We start from the raw sequence: 18,326 nt of genomic DNA, 5'->3' as shown, positions 1-18,326 counted from the left end.
AAGTGCATCGCAGTGGCGAGAGGCAATGGACAAAGAGTTTGGAGCTCTGGTAAGAAATCAAACTTGAGAGCTGATGGATCTACCAAACGAACAACGAACAATAGGCTACAAATGGGTTTTTAGTCTGAAAAAGGATACGCAGGGAGACATAGAACGTATTAAGACCGATACATATGCACCTGTATGTCGATTAGAAAGCGTAAGGTTTGTTTTGGCCGTGGCAGCAGAGTTGCGTCTTTCAAATGGACGTATGCAATAGCGATCTGGAGGACACGGTGTATATGAGGCAACCCATTGAGTACACAGACAAATATCGTCCAAAGGCCGCATTACATTTGAAGAAGGCAATCTACGTTTGGAAACAATCAGGAAGGGCATGGAACTCTAAGCTGGACGCTGTATTACTAGATTTGGCATGTCGTTCGAAACAGAAGATGGATGCCATCAAAGGAGCGTTATCGAATTCGTTCGATTGCACAGACAAGGGTGCAACTGAGCTATTCCTGGGTATGGAGATTCATCGAGACGGTGAGCTTGGGCCTATTACTCTAGGCCATTCCCAATATATCAAGGATATGTCAATTCGATACGGCATCGAAAACTGCAGACCGGCGGCTACTCCTCTTGACGCAGGGCATCAAGTGGCATGCGACAATAAGCAGTGCAAGAGGGTTGACATAGGGTCGTACCAGACTCAAATTGGCAAACTGATGTGGCTTACGGCTGAGTATATAGCTTTGTCGACCGCATGCTATCGTTTTGCGACGTTTAATCATTGAACTTGGATGTGGAAATGCCGAGACCGAAACAGTTGTATATGGAGACAACCTGAGTGCCCAGCAGTCGGCGAAGAGTCCAGTTCATCATTCTAGGACAAAACATATAGATATATGATATCTATAAGATATAACTCGATTTTGTGGACTTAACCCAACAAAAAGTATTCACTGCATCGCAGACACAAACATACTAACGACAGATACAACCTGTATAGCCCACGTCTTCGCTCAACATTGGTCCAACCAATCGAATGACGAAAGCTTTAACGTAAACTTTACTAGAAATAAATATTCAGAAAAACCAATAAACTACACACCCATCCCTTCAGCCCAAACAATTGAATCAGATATTACACAGATAGAACTTCTATCTGCACTACACTCCCTCAAAGGAACAGCGCCAGGCCTAACCCGTATATCTTACCCTATGATTAAAAACACCTCTTACTCAGTAAAAACCAGAATCACAGACCATTTCAACAATATTTTCAACAACTTTATTCCTCAATCTTACAAAACTAGCCAAGTCATTCCTATCGTAAAACCTAACTCAAACAAAACAGTAATAACCAATTATAGACCAATCTTACTGAACTGCTGTTTATCAATAACATTGGAAAAAATCATAGCCAAACGTCTTTGGTGGTTTGTATCAAAAAACAATCTCATTCACCACAACCAATCAGGGCTTAAACAAGGCAAATCGGTTTCAGACAGTCTGCTTCTTGCAGATCATTTTATAACCAAATCCTTGAGAACCAAAAAGCACACCTCTATCATCGCCCTTGATTTTTCAAAGGCTTTCGATAGAGTAGGAGTGCACACTATTGTCGACCAGCTAATTAACTGGAAAGTAGGCCCAAAAATCATAAACTTCGTCAGTAACTTTCACGGCATTCCCCAAGGATCACCAATTTCGGTCATCCTTTTCCTTATTGGTTATAATAAACTAGCAAACACCATCAGTCTGCAAAAAGAAATAGAATTCAGTGCCTATGCAGATGATTTCTTCCTAATTATCCCCCTCAATAAACAAAATACCTAACGCTCAATCTGGACAACCTCTTCTTAAATATTCAGGAATGGTACTTATACTCAGGAGCACTATTATCACTAGAAAAATGCCAACATCTTCATATTTGCCGAAAACAAAACTGTGTCTGTGTCGGCATCCAAATCCCCCTAGTCTTCGAACTTAAAATCTTAGGACTAACAATTAACAACAAATACAGATGGGACTCACACATAAAGCATATCCTACAAACACTACATAATAAACTCAATCTCATAAAATGCCTAGCAAGTCCCAAATTCAACTGCACACACCCTGATCAACAAAACAAAATCTATATTGATATCTAAAATAGACTACGCAATATTTATCTACGGGCACGCACCAAAATCAACGCTCAACAAGCTTAAATCTTTGTTTAACGCAGCAATACGCACATCACTTGGCGCCCTACGATCAACACCTATATCAAACTTACTTTTTGAATCAAATATACCCACAATAGAACAACAGAGAGACCTTATTACAGCCAAAACATACAAAACTCTACTTAACAGTTCAAATTCACTACTCTACAAACATATTAAGCAAAGTACCAGAAGTAAAATATATAAAATATCATCGACATTAGAAAAAATCATACTGTTATGCAAAGAAAATCATATCCTCTACCTCCCGGTCCCAAACAGAACAATAACCCCACCATGGACTTTCCCTACCGTCATAAACACTACACTACAAAAATATAGCAAACCCAATACACCGACGAGTATTTATAGGCGGCACTTCCTCGGAAAGGAAACCTTACAAAGAGGTATACTAACGCAACTCCACATCAATACTATCAGCCGAAACCATAGCCATTCTTGACGCAATTAAACTAATTCAAAGTAGAAAAGGTAACTTTGTAATTTGTTCTCATTCTCTTTCATCTATAAAATCTATCGGGAACATTGACAACACCAACTTTTATACAACATTAATTAGGAATCTGCTTACCAAATCTGCACCCAAAATAAAACTTCATTGGATCTCCAGCCATTGTGGCATTGAAGGGAACGAACTTGCCGATTCGGCAGCCAAGTCTGCAATCTTTAGTCCGCTACACTGCACCCCCAACTTCAACACTAAAGACATCAAAAAATTTCTTAGAAGAAAAAATATTCAACACCTTAGGAATAACATTGAACACTGCAATAGATGGTACCAACAAGTCAACACTAGCCTAACGAACTCAAGACTCTATCTAAAATCATTTAGCCAAAACACAAAAACACGTAGAGACCAAATAAAAATAGTAAGGCTTAGACTAGGACTGACACGGCTCACCCAACAAGTATATATCGACCCCAACAACATCGCATCATATGTAAATATGTAAATATGTAAATATGTAAATATGTAAATATGTAAATATGTAAATATGTAAATATGTAAATATGTAAATATGTAAAAATGTAAATATGTAAATATGTAAATATGTAAAATATGTAAATATGTAAATATGTAAATATGTAAATATGTAAAATATGTAAATATGTAAATATGTAAATATGTAAATATGTAAATATGTAAATATGTAAATATGTAAATATGTAAATATGTAAATATGTAAATATGTAAATATGTAAATATGTAAATATGTAAATATGTAAATATGTAAATATGTAAATATGTAAATATAATATGTAAATATGTAAATATGTAAATATGTAAATATGTAAATATGTAAATATGTAAATATGTAAATATGTAAATATGTAAATATGTAAATATGTAAATATGTAAATATAAATATGTAAATATGTAAATATGTAAATATGTAAATATGTAAATATGTAAATATGTAAATATGTAAATATGTAAATATGTAAATATGTAAATATGTAAATATGTAAATATGTAAATATGTAAATATGTAAATATGTAAATATGTAAATATGTAAATATGTAAATATGTAAATATGTAAATATGTAAATATGTAAAATAAATATGTAAATATGTAAATATGTAAATATGTAAATATGTAAATATGTAAATATGTAAATATGTAAATATGTAAATATGTAAATATGTAAATATGTAAATATGTAAATATGTAAATATGTAAATATGTAAATATGTAAATATGTAAATATGTAAATATGTAAATATGTAAATATGTAAATATGTAAATATGTAAATATGTAAATATGTAAATATGTAAATATGTAAATATGTAAATATGTAAATATGTAAATATGTAAATATGTAAATATGTAAATATGTAAATATGTAAATATGTAAATATGTAAATATGTAAATATGTAAATATGTAAATATGTAAATATGTAAATATGTAAATATGTAAATATGTAAATATGTAAATATGTAAATATGTAAATATGTAAATATGTAAATATGTAAATATGTAAATATGTAAATATGTAAATATGTAAAATAAATATGTAAATATGTAAATATGTAAATATGTAAATATGTAAATATGTAAATATGTAAAAAAAAAAAAAAAAAAAAAAAAAAATATGTAAAATAAATATGTAAATATGTAAATATGAAATAAAATATGTAAATATGTAAATATGTAAATATGTAAATATGTAAATATGTAAATATGTAAATATGTAAAAAATATGTAAATATGTAAATATGTAAATATGTAAATATGTAAATATGTAAATATGTAAATATGTAAATATGTAAATATGTAAATATGTAAATATGTAAATATGTAAATATGTAAATATGTAAATATGTAAATATGTAAATATGTAAATATGTAAATACCAAGCCGAAGGCCTTAGCCGCCAGCGCTTTAGTTCATAAGTTAGCAATAATTTGAATTATTACTAACTTTATTATAAATAAATAAATAAATAAGATATCATTTTGATATCATTACGACAAACTGTATTTGAAGGTTTTGTTGAGTTAAAGTATGTTTTGACTGATTTAAGGAGCGTATATATTAACTAAGAATTTGCCAATGAAAAATGACCTTGTGAATATGTTGAATTTGCATTAACTTTGTAAGACATGGTTGCGTTGAGAAAAGGTGTTAAAATAGTACTGTATAAGAACTTTCCAGAGCAATGCACACATGTATTCTATCTGCGTATGTATTTTAACACATACATTTATATATCTCTTTTGTGTTTGAATACTGCGCCTGCCCAACTGATATACTGGCACGCGCATTATGTTAGTCTCTTATAAACTTCTGAGTTGTACGGACGAGTTACTATTCTTTTTGTTCTGCCTGTGTTATTCGAGTTGTGCGTTCCCTCCCCTCTCAACACATTTCATCTACGCAACTATGGTTCCAAAAGGTTGAGTTGATCCTGAATGATTTCACATGCCAACGAACGGTCTGGAACTCTCACCACGAATACAAAGCTTAAGCAAAGAAGAGAGCATGGAAAAGATCCGTTAGAATTCTTTCGCATGCATTGCTTTCGATTAGAAACAGAATGTTTGGTACAGGGTTTTTCATTTTAACTATATACTTAGATTGCGAAAAGACGTGAATATTATTATTCACATAAATATATACCTATATATATACAGTTGTGTTCAAAAATATAGTAGCGCATCACCTTGCAACATTTAAATTAATTTTTCGACATGTTAAGCATTAAAAATTAAATTTTTTTTTTCATATTCTTCAAAGAATGGGATATAAAGATGAGAATAGGATAAGATTCCGTTTGTTTTATATTGTTTTTTATAATTTTTTTATGACTTTTGCCAAATACACCAAAAAGTGCCTGTTCATAATTATAGTAGTGGTTACAAAGGAGGCAAAAAAAAAAAACAGTTTAATTTAATTCAAAAGTGATTTTTTGAGTTCTTCTCACTTAATAATGTCTAATACTTTGTTGTATAGCCTTTTTTTTAAATACCGACATCGCATCGGCGGATCATCGAACCGATAAGGTCCTGCCAAGGGTTCAAGGGCATTTGCGAACATGCTTTTGAACTATTTGCCAAAGCCCAGTTTTTTTTAATGGATTTGATGTTGCCACAACCCGCCTAACATCTCGCCATAAGGTCTTGATCGGATTAAGATCTGGGGACTGAGGTGGCCTTAACATAACATCGATATTTTGGATGCAAACCAATCTTTCTGGTATGTTTCGGATCGTTATCCTGTTGAAATGTCCATTTTATAGTCATTTCCCAACTGGAACATGGTAGCATTGTATTTCCTAATATATCTACATAAACATATCTATCCATAATTCCGTTTCCCACATGGGTAGGGCCAGCGAAGTTGTAAGAAAAGCATGCAATTATCATTATGCATATGCCACGATGCCTAATTCTTGTTTTGGGTGTACCTAGGATTATTTTCGGATTGCAAAATAGTTTTATTTGACGAGAAAGGCTCTAGGAAGTATGTACGACGTTCACCAAACACCTAATATAAATTGTGAAACCACTCGCATATTACATCATCATTAAAAAAATACAGTGACTGCACAAGGCGGTAATATATTTGGCTAAAGTGAATAAAAATTAGTGAATATTCTGGGAATAAATTTAAATTTATGTTGCGGTTGCGTGGCGTGGACCTAGCAACTTTTTGGCTTTCGAGCAGCCTTGTATTTTTACTTTTCTTTGGGACAATTTCTATCAGCCCAAACGCTGATATCTTTTTCGTTGGAACACTAAGAGACATCTTTCAATAACTTAGACACCAACGAGCTTCGGATTTTAATCAACCATCCATTTCATCAATATTCATCGACATGTGACCAGGCTAGAATAGTCTGATGATGAAATTCCTGGCAAATACCAGCAATACACACATACTTTGAGTAGAGTCAGTACGCAGAGTATGCCGTAGCAGCACTTTGGTTTAAATACTACGGTTTTTTGTTGCACCACGGTAACACTGTTTCATACTTGGGGTCTTTTTGTTTCAGTTTCTTTGAAGGTCTTATGCTGATTTGGCTGAGAGGACTCTGTCTAAGACCGAATGTTTTTTCCCCACTTTCGGTGGTTTGTATTTTTTTATTACGTTATTGATTGGAGAGTCAGCGCTGTTTAATATGAGGTTAAAGAGATTAGATGTAAGTAATTCGTTTCTGACTTCAAGGGGTGCGACGTTTGCTTCAAACAGGAAGTTTGCCGTTGGCATGGTTCTAAATGCTCCCAGGGCTATCCTCACTCCCGAGTTTAGGATTGTTTTAATTTTTTTTAAATGGCTTGGAGCTGCCGTTCCATATATTGGCAAGGCAAAGTCTATTTTGGACACTAAAAGCGATTTAAAGAAAAATATTAATGTGAGTGTACTGCATCCGAAATTAGGTGCTGAAAGACATTTAATAATATCTAGGCGTTTAGACAAAGATACGGAAAGTGCGTCAATGTGGGTGTTCCACCTGTGTTTCTTATTGAATGTAACACCTAAAAGTTTCAAAACATCTACATTCGGAATTTGAAAGTTGCCGGTACATGAGCAATTGTATTTGTTGCAGATGTGCATATGTTTACATTTCGCGGGCGCAAGACTTCCCCCGGAGTAGAGACACCAAATAGGTATATTGCTAAATTAAGAGTCGAGTTTTATGGTTTTATTTTTTGTTCTGTCTAATTTATTCATTTATTCATAAGATTAAAATCGTTGGCATATGCGCTTATACTTATTTCCTTATGTATATCAATGATTTCTGTAAGTTTTTGATATGCAATGACGAACAGGATCACTGAGAGTGGCGATCCTTGAGGAATACCATTCTCGAGTGGAAGTGATTTTGAATAGAACTTTCCTAGTTTAACTGTTATTTTTCTGTTTGTCATGAAGCTCTTGACGTAGTATATTTGAGCCAACTTTCCACTTAATAAGCTGATCTATTACGACATGTATTCATCATATACAGGTCGAACGCCTTATTTTATCAAACGCCTTAGCAAAGTCGAGAGATATTATTGAAATATGGTTTTTTGTGTCCAAAGATTTAGTCACCAGGTGGTCTATAAATAGGAGACAGTCCATAACAGATTTAACTTTTTTAAAGCCGACGTGACTATTGTGTAGAAGTAGTTAAAAATCTCCATAGTTTTTTGCTATAATTATTTCGAGGACTTTTGCCAAGCATTAGTTAAGGGAAATTGGTCTATAAGACGAGACATTTGTTTTTTCTTTGTTAGGTTTTAATATTGGTATAATCATGCTCAGTTTGTATGGTTGTGGTATAATGCCACCCAGTATTGCGTTGTATAGGATTATAAGTCTGTTCTGGACTTCTCTAGGTAGTGCTTTAATCATGGAGTAAGTAATTCGATCCAAGCCTGGTGTGTTGCCTTTTAGAGAATCAAGGGCAGAGGAAAATTCAATGAAATTTATTTCTTGTTCTATTGGCAATCCCAATATTTGGGATAATTTCTATCCCAATTTGGGATAGCATTTTTTCCTGGGGCATACAATAAATCGTCCGCTAATATCCTACTTTTGTTAGACTTAAATAAGTTGGTGAAGTTGGAGTTACTTGCGAAGATATCAGTGTTTTTCTGCTTACGTTAGTTAGTGTTTTGGCTTACTGGTATGGAATAGTTGTGGCTGATAGAGAGAGTTGTATAGAGTTTCCAGTGAGCTGCATTTGTTTTAAAAAGAGGTCTATGGGTTGGATTCTGAGGTTGGACTCTCTTTAATATATCACAGATATTGGCAAGTGGTCGCTACCAAAAAAGTCTGATTCAATTGTCCATTCTGCTTCTAATGCAAGATCGGTTATGCAAAGAGTGAGATCAATGTGAGTTAGTGTGTTGTGTGTGCTCAGGTGTCTTGGACTACCATCGTTTAAAACAATTAGGTTGGACTGAGTAATGAATTTCTCTAAAGTAACCCCTTTCCTGTTATTAGTAGGGGGCCCCATCTTCTATGCCAACAGTTGAAGTCGCCTGTTATTAAAGTCGGAAGGTTATTTGGAATGCTTAGAACTGAGAAGACGTTGTTTAGGTTAAACTTTGCACTGGGTTTAATGTATGCAGAAATTATTTGAAGCTTTTTCTTTGAACAGATTTCGACGCATATGGCATCAAAGTTTGATCTAAGAATTTTTTCTTTATTTTCTATAGACTTATGGATGAGAATCGCTACCCCACCATATGATGGAGAGGAGTTAAGAGTAATCATTACATAGTTGGTGGGGATGGGGTGAATATTGTGTGCTAAAATGTGTGTCTCTTGTAGGGCCATGACATGTGGCCTGTATTTTGCTAGAAGAACTTGGAGTTCACTGTAGTTGTTGTTGTTGTCACTTTCAGAGACATTGAGATAGGCAGAGAGTTTTATGGAAATGGGTAACGTAACACAGGAAGTTAATTTTTATTTGAGTTCATATTCTGCATTGGAGCATTCCATTTGCTCATCTGAGGACGAGCAGCTATTGTTATAAAAGTTCTTGTGATAAGATTATGTTATTGTTTGGGTTTGTTTGTGTTTTTCCTTTAGCTTTAAGTTGTGACTTAAGTCTTTTTAAAATATTTTTAGTTTCTGTAGGGGGGTTGAATCTTCTTGGTAGGCAGCTAAATGAATCTTCTGAGAATAATCTTCCTTCGTAAAAGAAATGGGGTAACACAACAATTCCTCTATTCTATTGTATTTTATTCACTTGAAAGTTTTAAACTAAAACTAGCTTAATTAAGAACAGGGCACAGACCCAGGCAGTCTAATGGCACGCTCCGGACAGGGTCCAGCCAAAAACTTTGCGCATCGCAATGGGCCGCCCGCCAACCCCGGGTGGACTCCCCTCCAACATGACCTCCGTCATCACGTCCGCGCCCAAGACCAAAGACACCGACGACGGTCGGTAGAATGTGTCATCCGCCAGGACGATGCCCTCGAACGTCTTGGAGATTTGCGGGTCCACCGGAGAGCTTGGAGTGCGGCAGCACAAGCCATCGACCACCTTCAGGATCGCCTCCAATCGCCCTCCTTCACTGATCGGGGACTGGATCACTGCTGCCACCGCTTTCTCCGCCCCAATATTGACGGCTGTTAATTTAAAGGCCGTGGCCAGTGACGTCGCCATCGACGGGCCTTCACGTCGAAGGTTTTCCCTCCCGTCTCGAGACGTACCATCGCCGTTGGCATCAGATGTGGATTGCAATGCTGCAGTAGTGTGTCCAGTGTCAGCTTAGGATCGGAGGCTGGCGTTGGTGCGACCCTTCGTCTGGAGGACTCGGGGGTGACTCGGCGTACGACGCAGCATCGAGTGCGTCGACGTGGTTCCTCGTGGAAGTGGAGTAGCGTGTGGTGGTCCTCCTTACATATTCGGCACCTATCACCGCTCAAACAGCTTCCTCCGGAGTGTTGGTGGGCCAGGCAGTTGGCGCAGTACTTGTTCGCAAGCACTGCCCTCAACCTCTTCTCCACGTTCAGCCGCAGGAAGCGACGGCATCTCTTCAGAGGATGGATTCCGCGACAGACTCGGCATCGGAAGGACTCAGTACTGAACGTGGTCTCGGAGCCATGGAAACGGGATATAGAGTGACCGATATCAGGAAGCTGCCGGGACAAATAATGAAGATAGCGGATTAATGTAGGACTATAGAATACACATATTACTACTGGCAGCTCGGCCCTTCTTTTTTGGGAGGAAGGACCAAGTGCTGGACGCTACTGTAGCTTTACGTAATGAGTTTGAATTCTTTCTTCTGTAAGTAGTTCGACTACGCGGACGTTGCCGTCACTGCCAGGGTATGTTTGGTGGATTCCGAGACGCCATTCATTAAATGGAAGATTGTCGTTTTCAAGATTTTTAGAAGGGAATCGCCACTTATTGCGCTTATGTAACTCCTTTAGATAGTCGTCTTTCCATCGGGTCCAGAAATGCTGACTCACAGCCTTCAGACGCTGCCACCGGTTAATGATAGACGGAACCTGATTTCTTCAAAAGTATACTTTTGGTTAGAGGTGGCCTTGTAGAACAGAGTTTTAAAACTCTTAACTCCAGCCTCCCACAACCCTCCCATGTGTGGTGCCCCGGGAGGGATGAAATGCCAGGACAGATTCTGATGGCTGTAGTGGGATAAGATTTTCTGCTGGGTAGACCTTAGGAAATCTTTTTCAACCACTCTGGATGCACCTACGAAGTTTTTACCGTTGTCGGACTGCACTTGCTGGGGACACCCTCGCCTCGATACAAAGCGAGCGAATGCTGCCAGAAATGCTTCGGTACTTAAATCCGAAAATGCTTCAAGGTGAATGGCTTTGGTGGAAAAACAGACAAAGACACACGCATATCCCTTTGATATGCGACAGGCGCGGCCGGTGAAACTCTTGAGGTCGAAAGGATCTGCGAAATCTATCCCGGTGGTCGTGAAAGGACGTGCGAAAGTAGTTCGGGACGAAAAGGTGCCCATTAGCTGTGATTGCAGCCTTCTTTTGTAGACACCGATGTTTCGTCGGGAAGTAGTCACGCTGAGTGACTCGGATCAACGCCTGGAGTACTTGATTGATCTCGTTAGAGGTCACCTCCCCGGACTAATCGTTTGGAAGTTTACCTCACTTTCTGCCGAAACGGACCCCATATGCTACCTGTCGTAGCTTATTTGTATCGTAGTAAAAGGCCTCGATCAATATCGATACATCTAGTATTTAAGTTTCGATTATTTAAGTGTATTCTCAGTTTAACAATATACGGCCACACTCGAAAAAAGACCACGCCGCCAATAAGAACATTGTAAAAGCATACTATTAAGAAAAAATCAAAATAAAGTTTATAAGCGTCTAAAATATAATTAACATAGTGGTCCTTCGAGCCGGATAGCTTAAATAGCAATCAGCGATAGAAATACAGTCCATAAACAAAAACAAACCATTTAATCAAAAATGTGGCAGTGGAGCAAACAGCAGCTTGGCCGCATTGATTCGTGGAAATCGCAAACACTACGAGATGTACATTTTGCAATCTACCTGAAATTTGTTAGAGAAACATTGATAAAACGACAGCTTCGTACGTTCAAAGGTTTAAATTATAACAATGCTGAAAAGGCAGAACATGAGCAGGCAATCTCAAAGGAACTAGGCGCAGACGCTTTATTGCGCGTCTGTGAGTTTCTTGACATCGGCGTCGGTGAGAAAGAGACAAAAAATGATTTGGCGGCAAAAATTGTTGACGCCATATCATTTGTCAGCACCGGAGACTCTGATGGGTCAAATGCAATAGTTCTGGAGCAGCGACTAGTTATACTGGAACAAATTGAGAATGCGGATACAGCATACGTAGACGTCAAGCGTAAAATGTGCGAAAAGGAGACAAAGCGTATAAACAACAAACGGATACTGTCAGAGGCAGATAACAACCCAACTGCAAACTCAGAGATAGACTTAACTAGTATGCACAATGAAATACTTATAGTTCAAAGGGAACTAGAACTTCTTCAAGCGGAAGAAGAAGCACTGGTAAGTAAGAAAAATGTTCTGAAAGCCAAGGTCGCACTAACAGATTGTTCTTCCCGCATGTCCGAACGATTTGAAACATCTGTGCGAAATGAGCGAACTTCAATGTGGGTTCGTTCGCAATCTGAAGAGTGTCAGAATAATTTGGATGAAACCAATAATCCGAGCATGGCAACAAGAGCCATGAACCAGATGCTGGCGCGGCAGAGCTTAAACAGTAAACACCTGGAGTTTGATGGTTCATCAGCGTTGAATTGGACACACTTTATCCAAGAGTTCAATGCTACGAGCAAACACTGCGGATTCTCCAAAGAGGAAGATGTTCAACGATTATCAAAAGCTCTAAAGGGAGTGGCTAAGGAAAAGGTTTCTTTGCTACTAATCTCTGCAAAAGATCCAGACAAAATCATATCGATCTTAGATAAAGCGTATGGTGGAGCCGAAAATATTGCACTAGAGTTGATGTCAAGAGCGTGCCAAGTAAAGCCAGTCAATAATATCGACAATTTCTAAGAATTCAATAACACTGTTCAAAACATAAGTTCTGCTTTGGAATACACTGATAACCGGTTAATCGACACACAACGCTTACTAGCTATGATGATCGGAAAACTGTCCGAAAACTATCTACGAGAATGGGGCGCATATCTACGAGATGCAAACGTGCGCGCTTCATTCTGTACATTTGACAAGCTAGCTGAGTGGGCACAAAGACAAGCAGATCTAATCCAAGATGTCTCATTTTTCAAAAAGGTTACATCAATTAACCAGCAGTCGTCATTCGCAGAGCAATATAAAGTAACCCAATCCCAACCACAGGAAATAGAGGCGGTAAACCAACCAAAGCCAAAATCAAAAGCAATTTGCTTTATTTGCAGCGAGGAAAAACACCCTCTAACCAAGTGCAACGTATTCTTAAAAGCAGATATTAAAAAGAGATGGGATTTAGCTAATCGTAACAAAGCGTGTTACAGCTGTCTAAAATTCCATAAAAGCCAATGCAGCGAAAGACAAGCCTGCAAAATTGACAATTGTGAAAATTTTCACAACCCATTACTGCACAAGAGACCCATACAAGTAAATCTAGCAGCCACCACAAACGTCACAGGATGCGTATCTGATTCACCAAAATCTGCATTGGTCAAAATGGTACCAATCACGGTACACGGCGAAAAAGGCTCGAAAGAAACTGTCGCATTTTTGGATGACGGTAGTACATCCACAATCATGGAAATGAGCTTGGCAAGAGAAGTTGGCATAAAGGGTGACGCAAAACCATTTTGTTTTACTTGGACAGGTGGTGTCTACAGATATGAGGCAGATGCGGAATCGGCAACCATTAATATCAGTGGAAAAAACGGCCCGAAACATCAGCTAAATGGAGTTTGGTTAGTCAACGATCTAAAAATACCAACAGAACAACTTGACTATAAGAAGCTACCAGAATTTGTACCAAAAAATATGGTAGACTACACGAAGTTACAGGATAGGCAACCCATGGTATTGATAGGACAACGCCATGCTAAATTAATTACCGCACGAGCCGTTATAGATGGCAATGAGCATCGGCCAATGTTATCTAAAACCAAATTAGGCTGGGTAGTACATGGACCAGCACAAACCAATCTACAAGCATCACATTTTACTTGCTGTCAAATAGAAGATGTATGTCTACAACAAATGATTAAGCAACAATTCAGTATTGAAAACTTCGGTGCCTGTACAATAAAGATCGACAAAACACGGTCTGTGGATGAGCGGTCAGCAATAGCAAAGGCCGAAAGATCAATTAACCAAAAGGGTAATTTCTACGAAATTGGATTGCCATGGAAATCGGATGACATAGAACTAACGACTCAAATGTCTTGAGCGAAAGCTTTTGAGAGACATTGATACCGCAGAAGCATATAAGAACGAAATAACAAAACTTTTGGACAAAGGTTATGCCGTCCAATTAACAGACATTAACGTTCTCAACTCTCCAAAACTGTGGTTCTTACCACATTTTGCTGTTAGCAACCCAAATAAGCCCGGCAAGGTTCGACTTGTATTCGACGCTGCGGCTACTTGCAACGGTACGTCCCTCAATAGCAACCTGCTTACTGGCCCAGACTGGTCAACGTCTATAATAGGAATTTTGATACGATTTCGGCTACATGCAGTAGCAGTCGTAGCAGACATTCGCGAAATGTTCAATCAGGTGAGCATTACAGAATGTGATACTGCAGCACAATGTTTCTTATGGAGAGATCTTGACCAAAAAAGAGAGCCATCAATATTTCAAATGAAAGCAATGTTGTTTGGAACTACTTGCTCACCATTTCTGGCACAATTTGTTAAAAATTACAATGCTAGCAAATTTAGAGATGAACAACCCGACGCAGTAAAAGCTATATTGGAAAATCATTACGTAGATGATTATCTCGATTCCAAACCTAGTGCGTATGAAGTCATCAACATCATTAATGCAATCATGAAAATACACTCAAAGGCTGGATTTGAATTGTGTCAATTTATATCAAACAGCGACGAAGTGATGCAATCCATTCCCAAAACTCTCAGGGCGAACAAGTCTACAGCAATGATAGGGGAAAAAATGGACGTACAGCAAAAGGTGCTAGGAGTATTGTGAGACGCAAAAGGCGACTTCTTCACGTACTCCACTACGGTAATGCATAAAGTTACAGATGATCTGCTTTCTGGCGAAGTTACACCAACAAAGAGGAATGTATTGTCAGTAGTTAATTCGCTATATGACCCATTGGGGCTCATAACACCAGTCACAATCAAAGGACGAATCCTTATGCGAGATGTATGGGAGTCTGGAATAGGCTGGGATGACCAAATCAAGGGAGATCTAATAAAAAAATGGCGAAATTGGATAAAGGCATTAATATCAATTGAGGGCACCAAAATTCCAAGGTGTTATAGCTCTAATCTGAACAATGCCGTGTTATGATCCGATTATTTTTCTTCTGCAATCCATCATCGATCACCGGCTAACTCGCATGGCTCAGGAATGGATTCGACCTCGATGGATGGATTAATCGGGTAACAAAAAAATCATACAAAAAACGTTACACTCGGACGGGAAGATGGATTATGGAATTATCAATTAGCTAGTATATTAATTAGGATCTACCCACCCTACCTTGGGCCCCGTACTCCCTGGCAGCCCCCATGTTCTGTGGACTAACCCGTCGTCATCTCACCCCCACATAGACAAGACTCTACTCAGACATTTCTCCTTTTTTTATCACACATATATTATATTAAACAATTTCACTTTTTTTTTTTACAATAATAACTGAGCCTAACCAGGGTACCACTGGGACGAATACAAATATAAATTAAATAAATAATATAAATAAACAAAATACAATTACTTATTCTAACAGCCTAATGTTGAGGTTAAATGGAAAAAAAACCTGGAGCACCCGGATCTGGGTGGCCGATTGGATCCCGTCGAATTGGCTGTCCGAAGGCTCCTGTGTGTGTCCGTCCTGCGTCTCGCATGCAATTCTTGGTCTTCAAGGATGGGTGAGATGCTCCTTCTCGGCACACGCACTTTTTAGTTTTTTTTCTTCTCCAACTTAACAACTCCACGTGCCTTCTAGAACTTCTTTTTTCCTTTTTCTGTTTCTCGTCCTCTTCCTCTTTTTTTCCAAAAAAGACTCAACTCCTCCACTCTCTTAGATTCCTAAAAATTCAAATTTTGTTCCCGGAACCGGAACCGCTCCCAGAACTAGCTCGGTTCCCTTGGTTTTTTCCCGCCAAATTCCCAGCTAATTTTCTAGCTAACGAGCCAGCACCATCGATAACAGCTGTATTGTTGTTTATCAATTATTTGGCCCATAACAGCACACTTCGGTTTTCGGTCTTACCAGGAAACAGGAGTGAAAAGTGGGCCTTGTCTAGGTTCTGAGGATCATTCTCGCCCAACGCAGGCCCTCGTCCACACCCTGAGATACCTTCTCTCAGTCAGCCGATCATATTTTTCCGCCACAATCATTAGTTAGCCGGGCAAAACTACAGGCATCTGCATCTACTGCTTCAAGTCCTTGGCGTGGAAAACTCCCAATCGGATGCCATGTAAGTTCTCTAATTCATACATGTTTTTGCCCACTGGTCTCATTATCCTGCATCGAGAATACCTTTTGCAGAATTTTGCATTTATATTTCGCTTGAAGTCGCTGAGAACGAAGTTGCGCTTCCACACCTCCTGTCCTGGTCGGTATTGTATCTCCCTAGCTTTTAGATTATACCTTTTTTTCGACTTTTCAAAGGCTTGATGGGCCCTGGCCACGATCTTTTCCTGGAGGATTTGCAATTGGTCTTCTCTGGGCAGTTGCTTAATTTTCACTGCCGCATCAGCATCCAGCTTCCGAGCCAATCGGTAGTCGCCCCCGTTGCGAAACATGTGTTGGCCAAACATCGCATAATACGGAGATGTTCCAATCGTTGAGTGCACCGCGCTTCTCAGTGCCGCTTGTATCTCTGGTATCTTTACATCCCAATGCGTGTGATCCTCGCCAACATGTGTTCTTATCGCCGCCAAAATAGACTGATTCACCCGCTCCGATGCGTTTGCCTGGGGTGAATAGGCTGCTGTCCGCGTATGTGTGATCCCGAAACGGGACACCATTTCCTCGAACTCCTTGGAGGTAAACTGTTTCCCGTTGTCGGTGTGTACTATCTCCGGTACTCCAAACGTGTTAAAGAGTTCCTCCCTCAAGAACTTTATTGTCGCTGCGGACGTCGCTTTTGGCATGGTTTTGAGCCACACAAACTTAGTAAAGTGATCCAACACTATTAGAATATAGGCATTACCTTTCCGAGATCGTGGATATTTGCCCAGGAAGTCCAGATACAGCTTCTGTATCGGCCGCGACGTGCACACCTCTGCTCCCATAGTTGGTCGGGTCGTCTGCGTGGTATGTTTCGCCTCCTTACACGTATCACATGCAGCAATGTAATTTTTGACTTGCACGGCCATTCGTGGCCAATAGTAAAACTGTTTAAGCCTGCCGAGCGTTCGTGCGACTCCACCGTGCATCGCCTCTTCGCTATCATGCGCTTGCTGTATGAGTGTGTGGGTCAATGCCTCTGGTATCCACAATTTCCACATCCGCGATTTCATTATCGGTAATCCGCATCCTCTTCAGCACCAATCCGTCTTCTGCATGTAGGTCCGGTAATTTATCTGGATTGGACAGCACGCACTTGTATCGTTGCCGGTACTCCTCGCTTTCAAATTCGGTAGTCTCAAAATCAAAAAAATTCAATTCCTCGATTACCGCGGTCCGCGACAACATATCTGCCACCACGTTGTCCTTTCCTTTCTTATGCTCTATCACGAAATCGTATGACTGCAATGCCAATGACCAGCGAGCTAATCTCCCATTTAAATCTTTCAGCGTCCTCAACCACTGGAGACTCGAATGATCTGTGATGACGGTAAACGGCATAAGCTCTACATATGGACGGAATCTCTCTATCGCCTTGACTGCTGCTAAACATTCCTTCTCCGTTATCGTATAATTTAACTGGGCTCCTCGTAGCTTCTGTGAAAAGAATGAGATAGGCCTCTCGTTTCCTTCGTCATCCTGCTGGAACAGGGCAGCTCCCAATCCTACATGGCTCGCATCACACTGAATGAAGAATCTGCGGCTAAAATCAGGATGTACTAATACTGGAGCGTTGGTTAGGGCTTGTTTAAGTAAATTAAATGACTCGGTAGCCTCCTTTGTTAACTTGAATTTTCCTTTCGATTTCAGGCAATCGGTCAACGGTGCTGCTTTTTCTGCAAAGCCTTGGACGAATCGACGATACCAGCCGGCCGTCCCTAGAAAGCTACGGAGCTGTCTCACCGTGTTTGGCAATGGAATTTCCGTGATCGCTTTCACTTTATCGGGATCCGTCTTTAATTTTCCATCTCCGATCACAAATCCCAGGTATTTAAGAAATCTGAAGCAAAATTTTGATTTTTTTAATCCGATAGTTAGATTGACCTTCTTCAAACATTCAGCTACTGCCTTCAGATGCTCTATGTTCTCTTCAAATGTGCGGGATATAATCAGAAGATCATCCAGATATACGAATACGTGGCTTCTCAAGCCTTGG

General features: G+C 38.9%; 1 protein-coding gene across 1 annotated transcript; it reads right to left on the bottom strand.

Moving 5' to 3' along the window:
- Positions 1-16,248: 16,248 nt before the first annotated feature.
- LOC124461569 (uncharacterized protein K02A2.6-like) lies at positions 16,249-17,115 on the bottom strand. The gene has a single exon (XM_047013085.1). It carries the CDS (start codon positions 17,113-17,115, stop codon positions 16,249-16,251), a length of 867 nt encoding a protein of 288 aa, XP_046869041.1.
- Between the last annotated feature and the right edge of the window lie 1,211 nt (positions 17,116-18,326).

Source organism: Drosophila willistoni, unplaced genomic scaffold, assembly GCF_018902025.1.
Source record: "Drosophila willistoni isolate 14030-0811.24 unplaced genomic scaffold, UCI_dwil_1.1 Seg531, whole genome shotgun sequence".
NCBI lineage: Eukaryota > Metazoa > Arthropoda > Insecta > Diptera > Drosophilidae > Drosophila > Drosophila willistoni.
The sequence above is the reverse complement of the archived record's forward strand: the minus strand, read 5'-3'. Positions and strand labels throughout refer to the sequence as shown.

Excerpts from the sequence above, each read along its gene's own strand:
- LOC124461569 (XM_047013085.1), bottom strand. The coding sequence starts at position 17,115 with ATGGGAGCAGAGGTGTGCACGTCGCGGCCGATACAGAAGCTGTATCTG.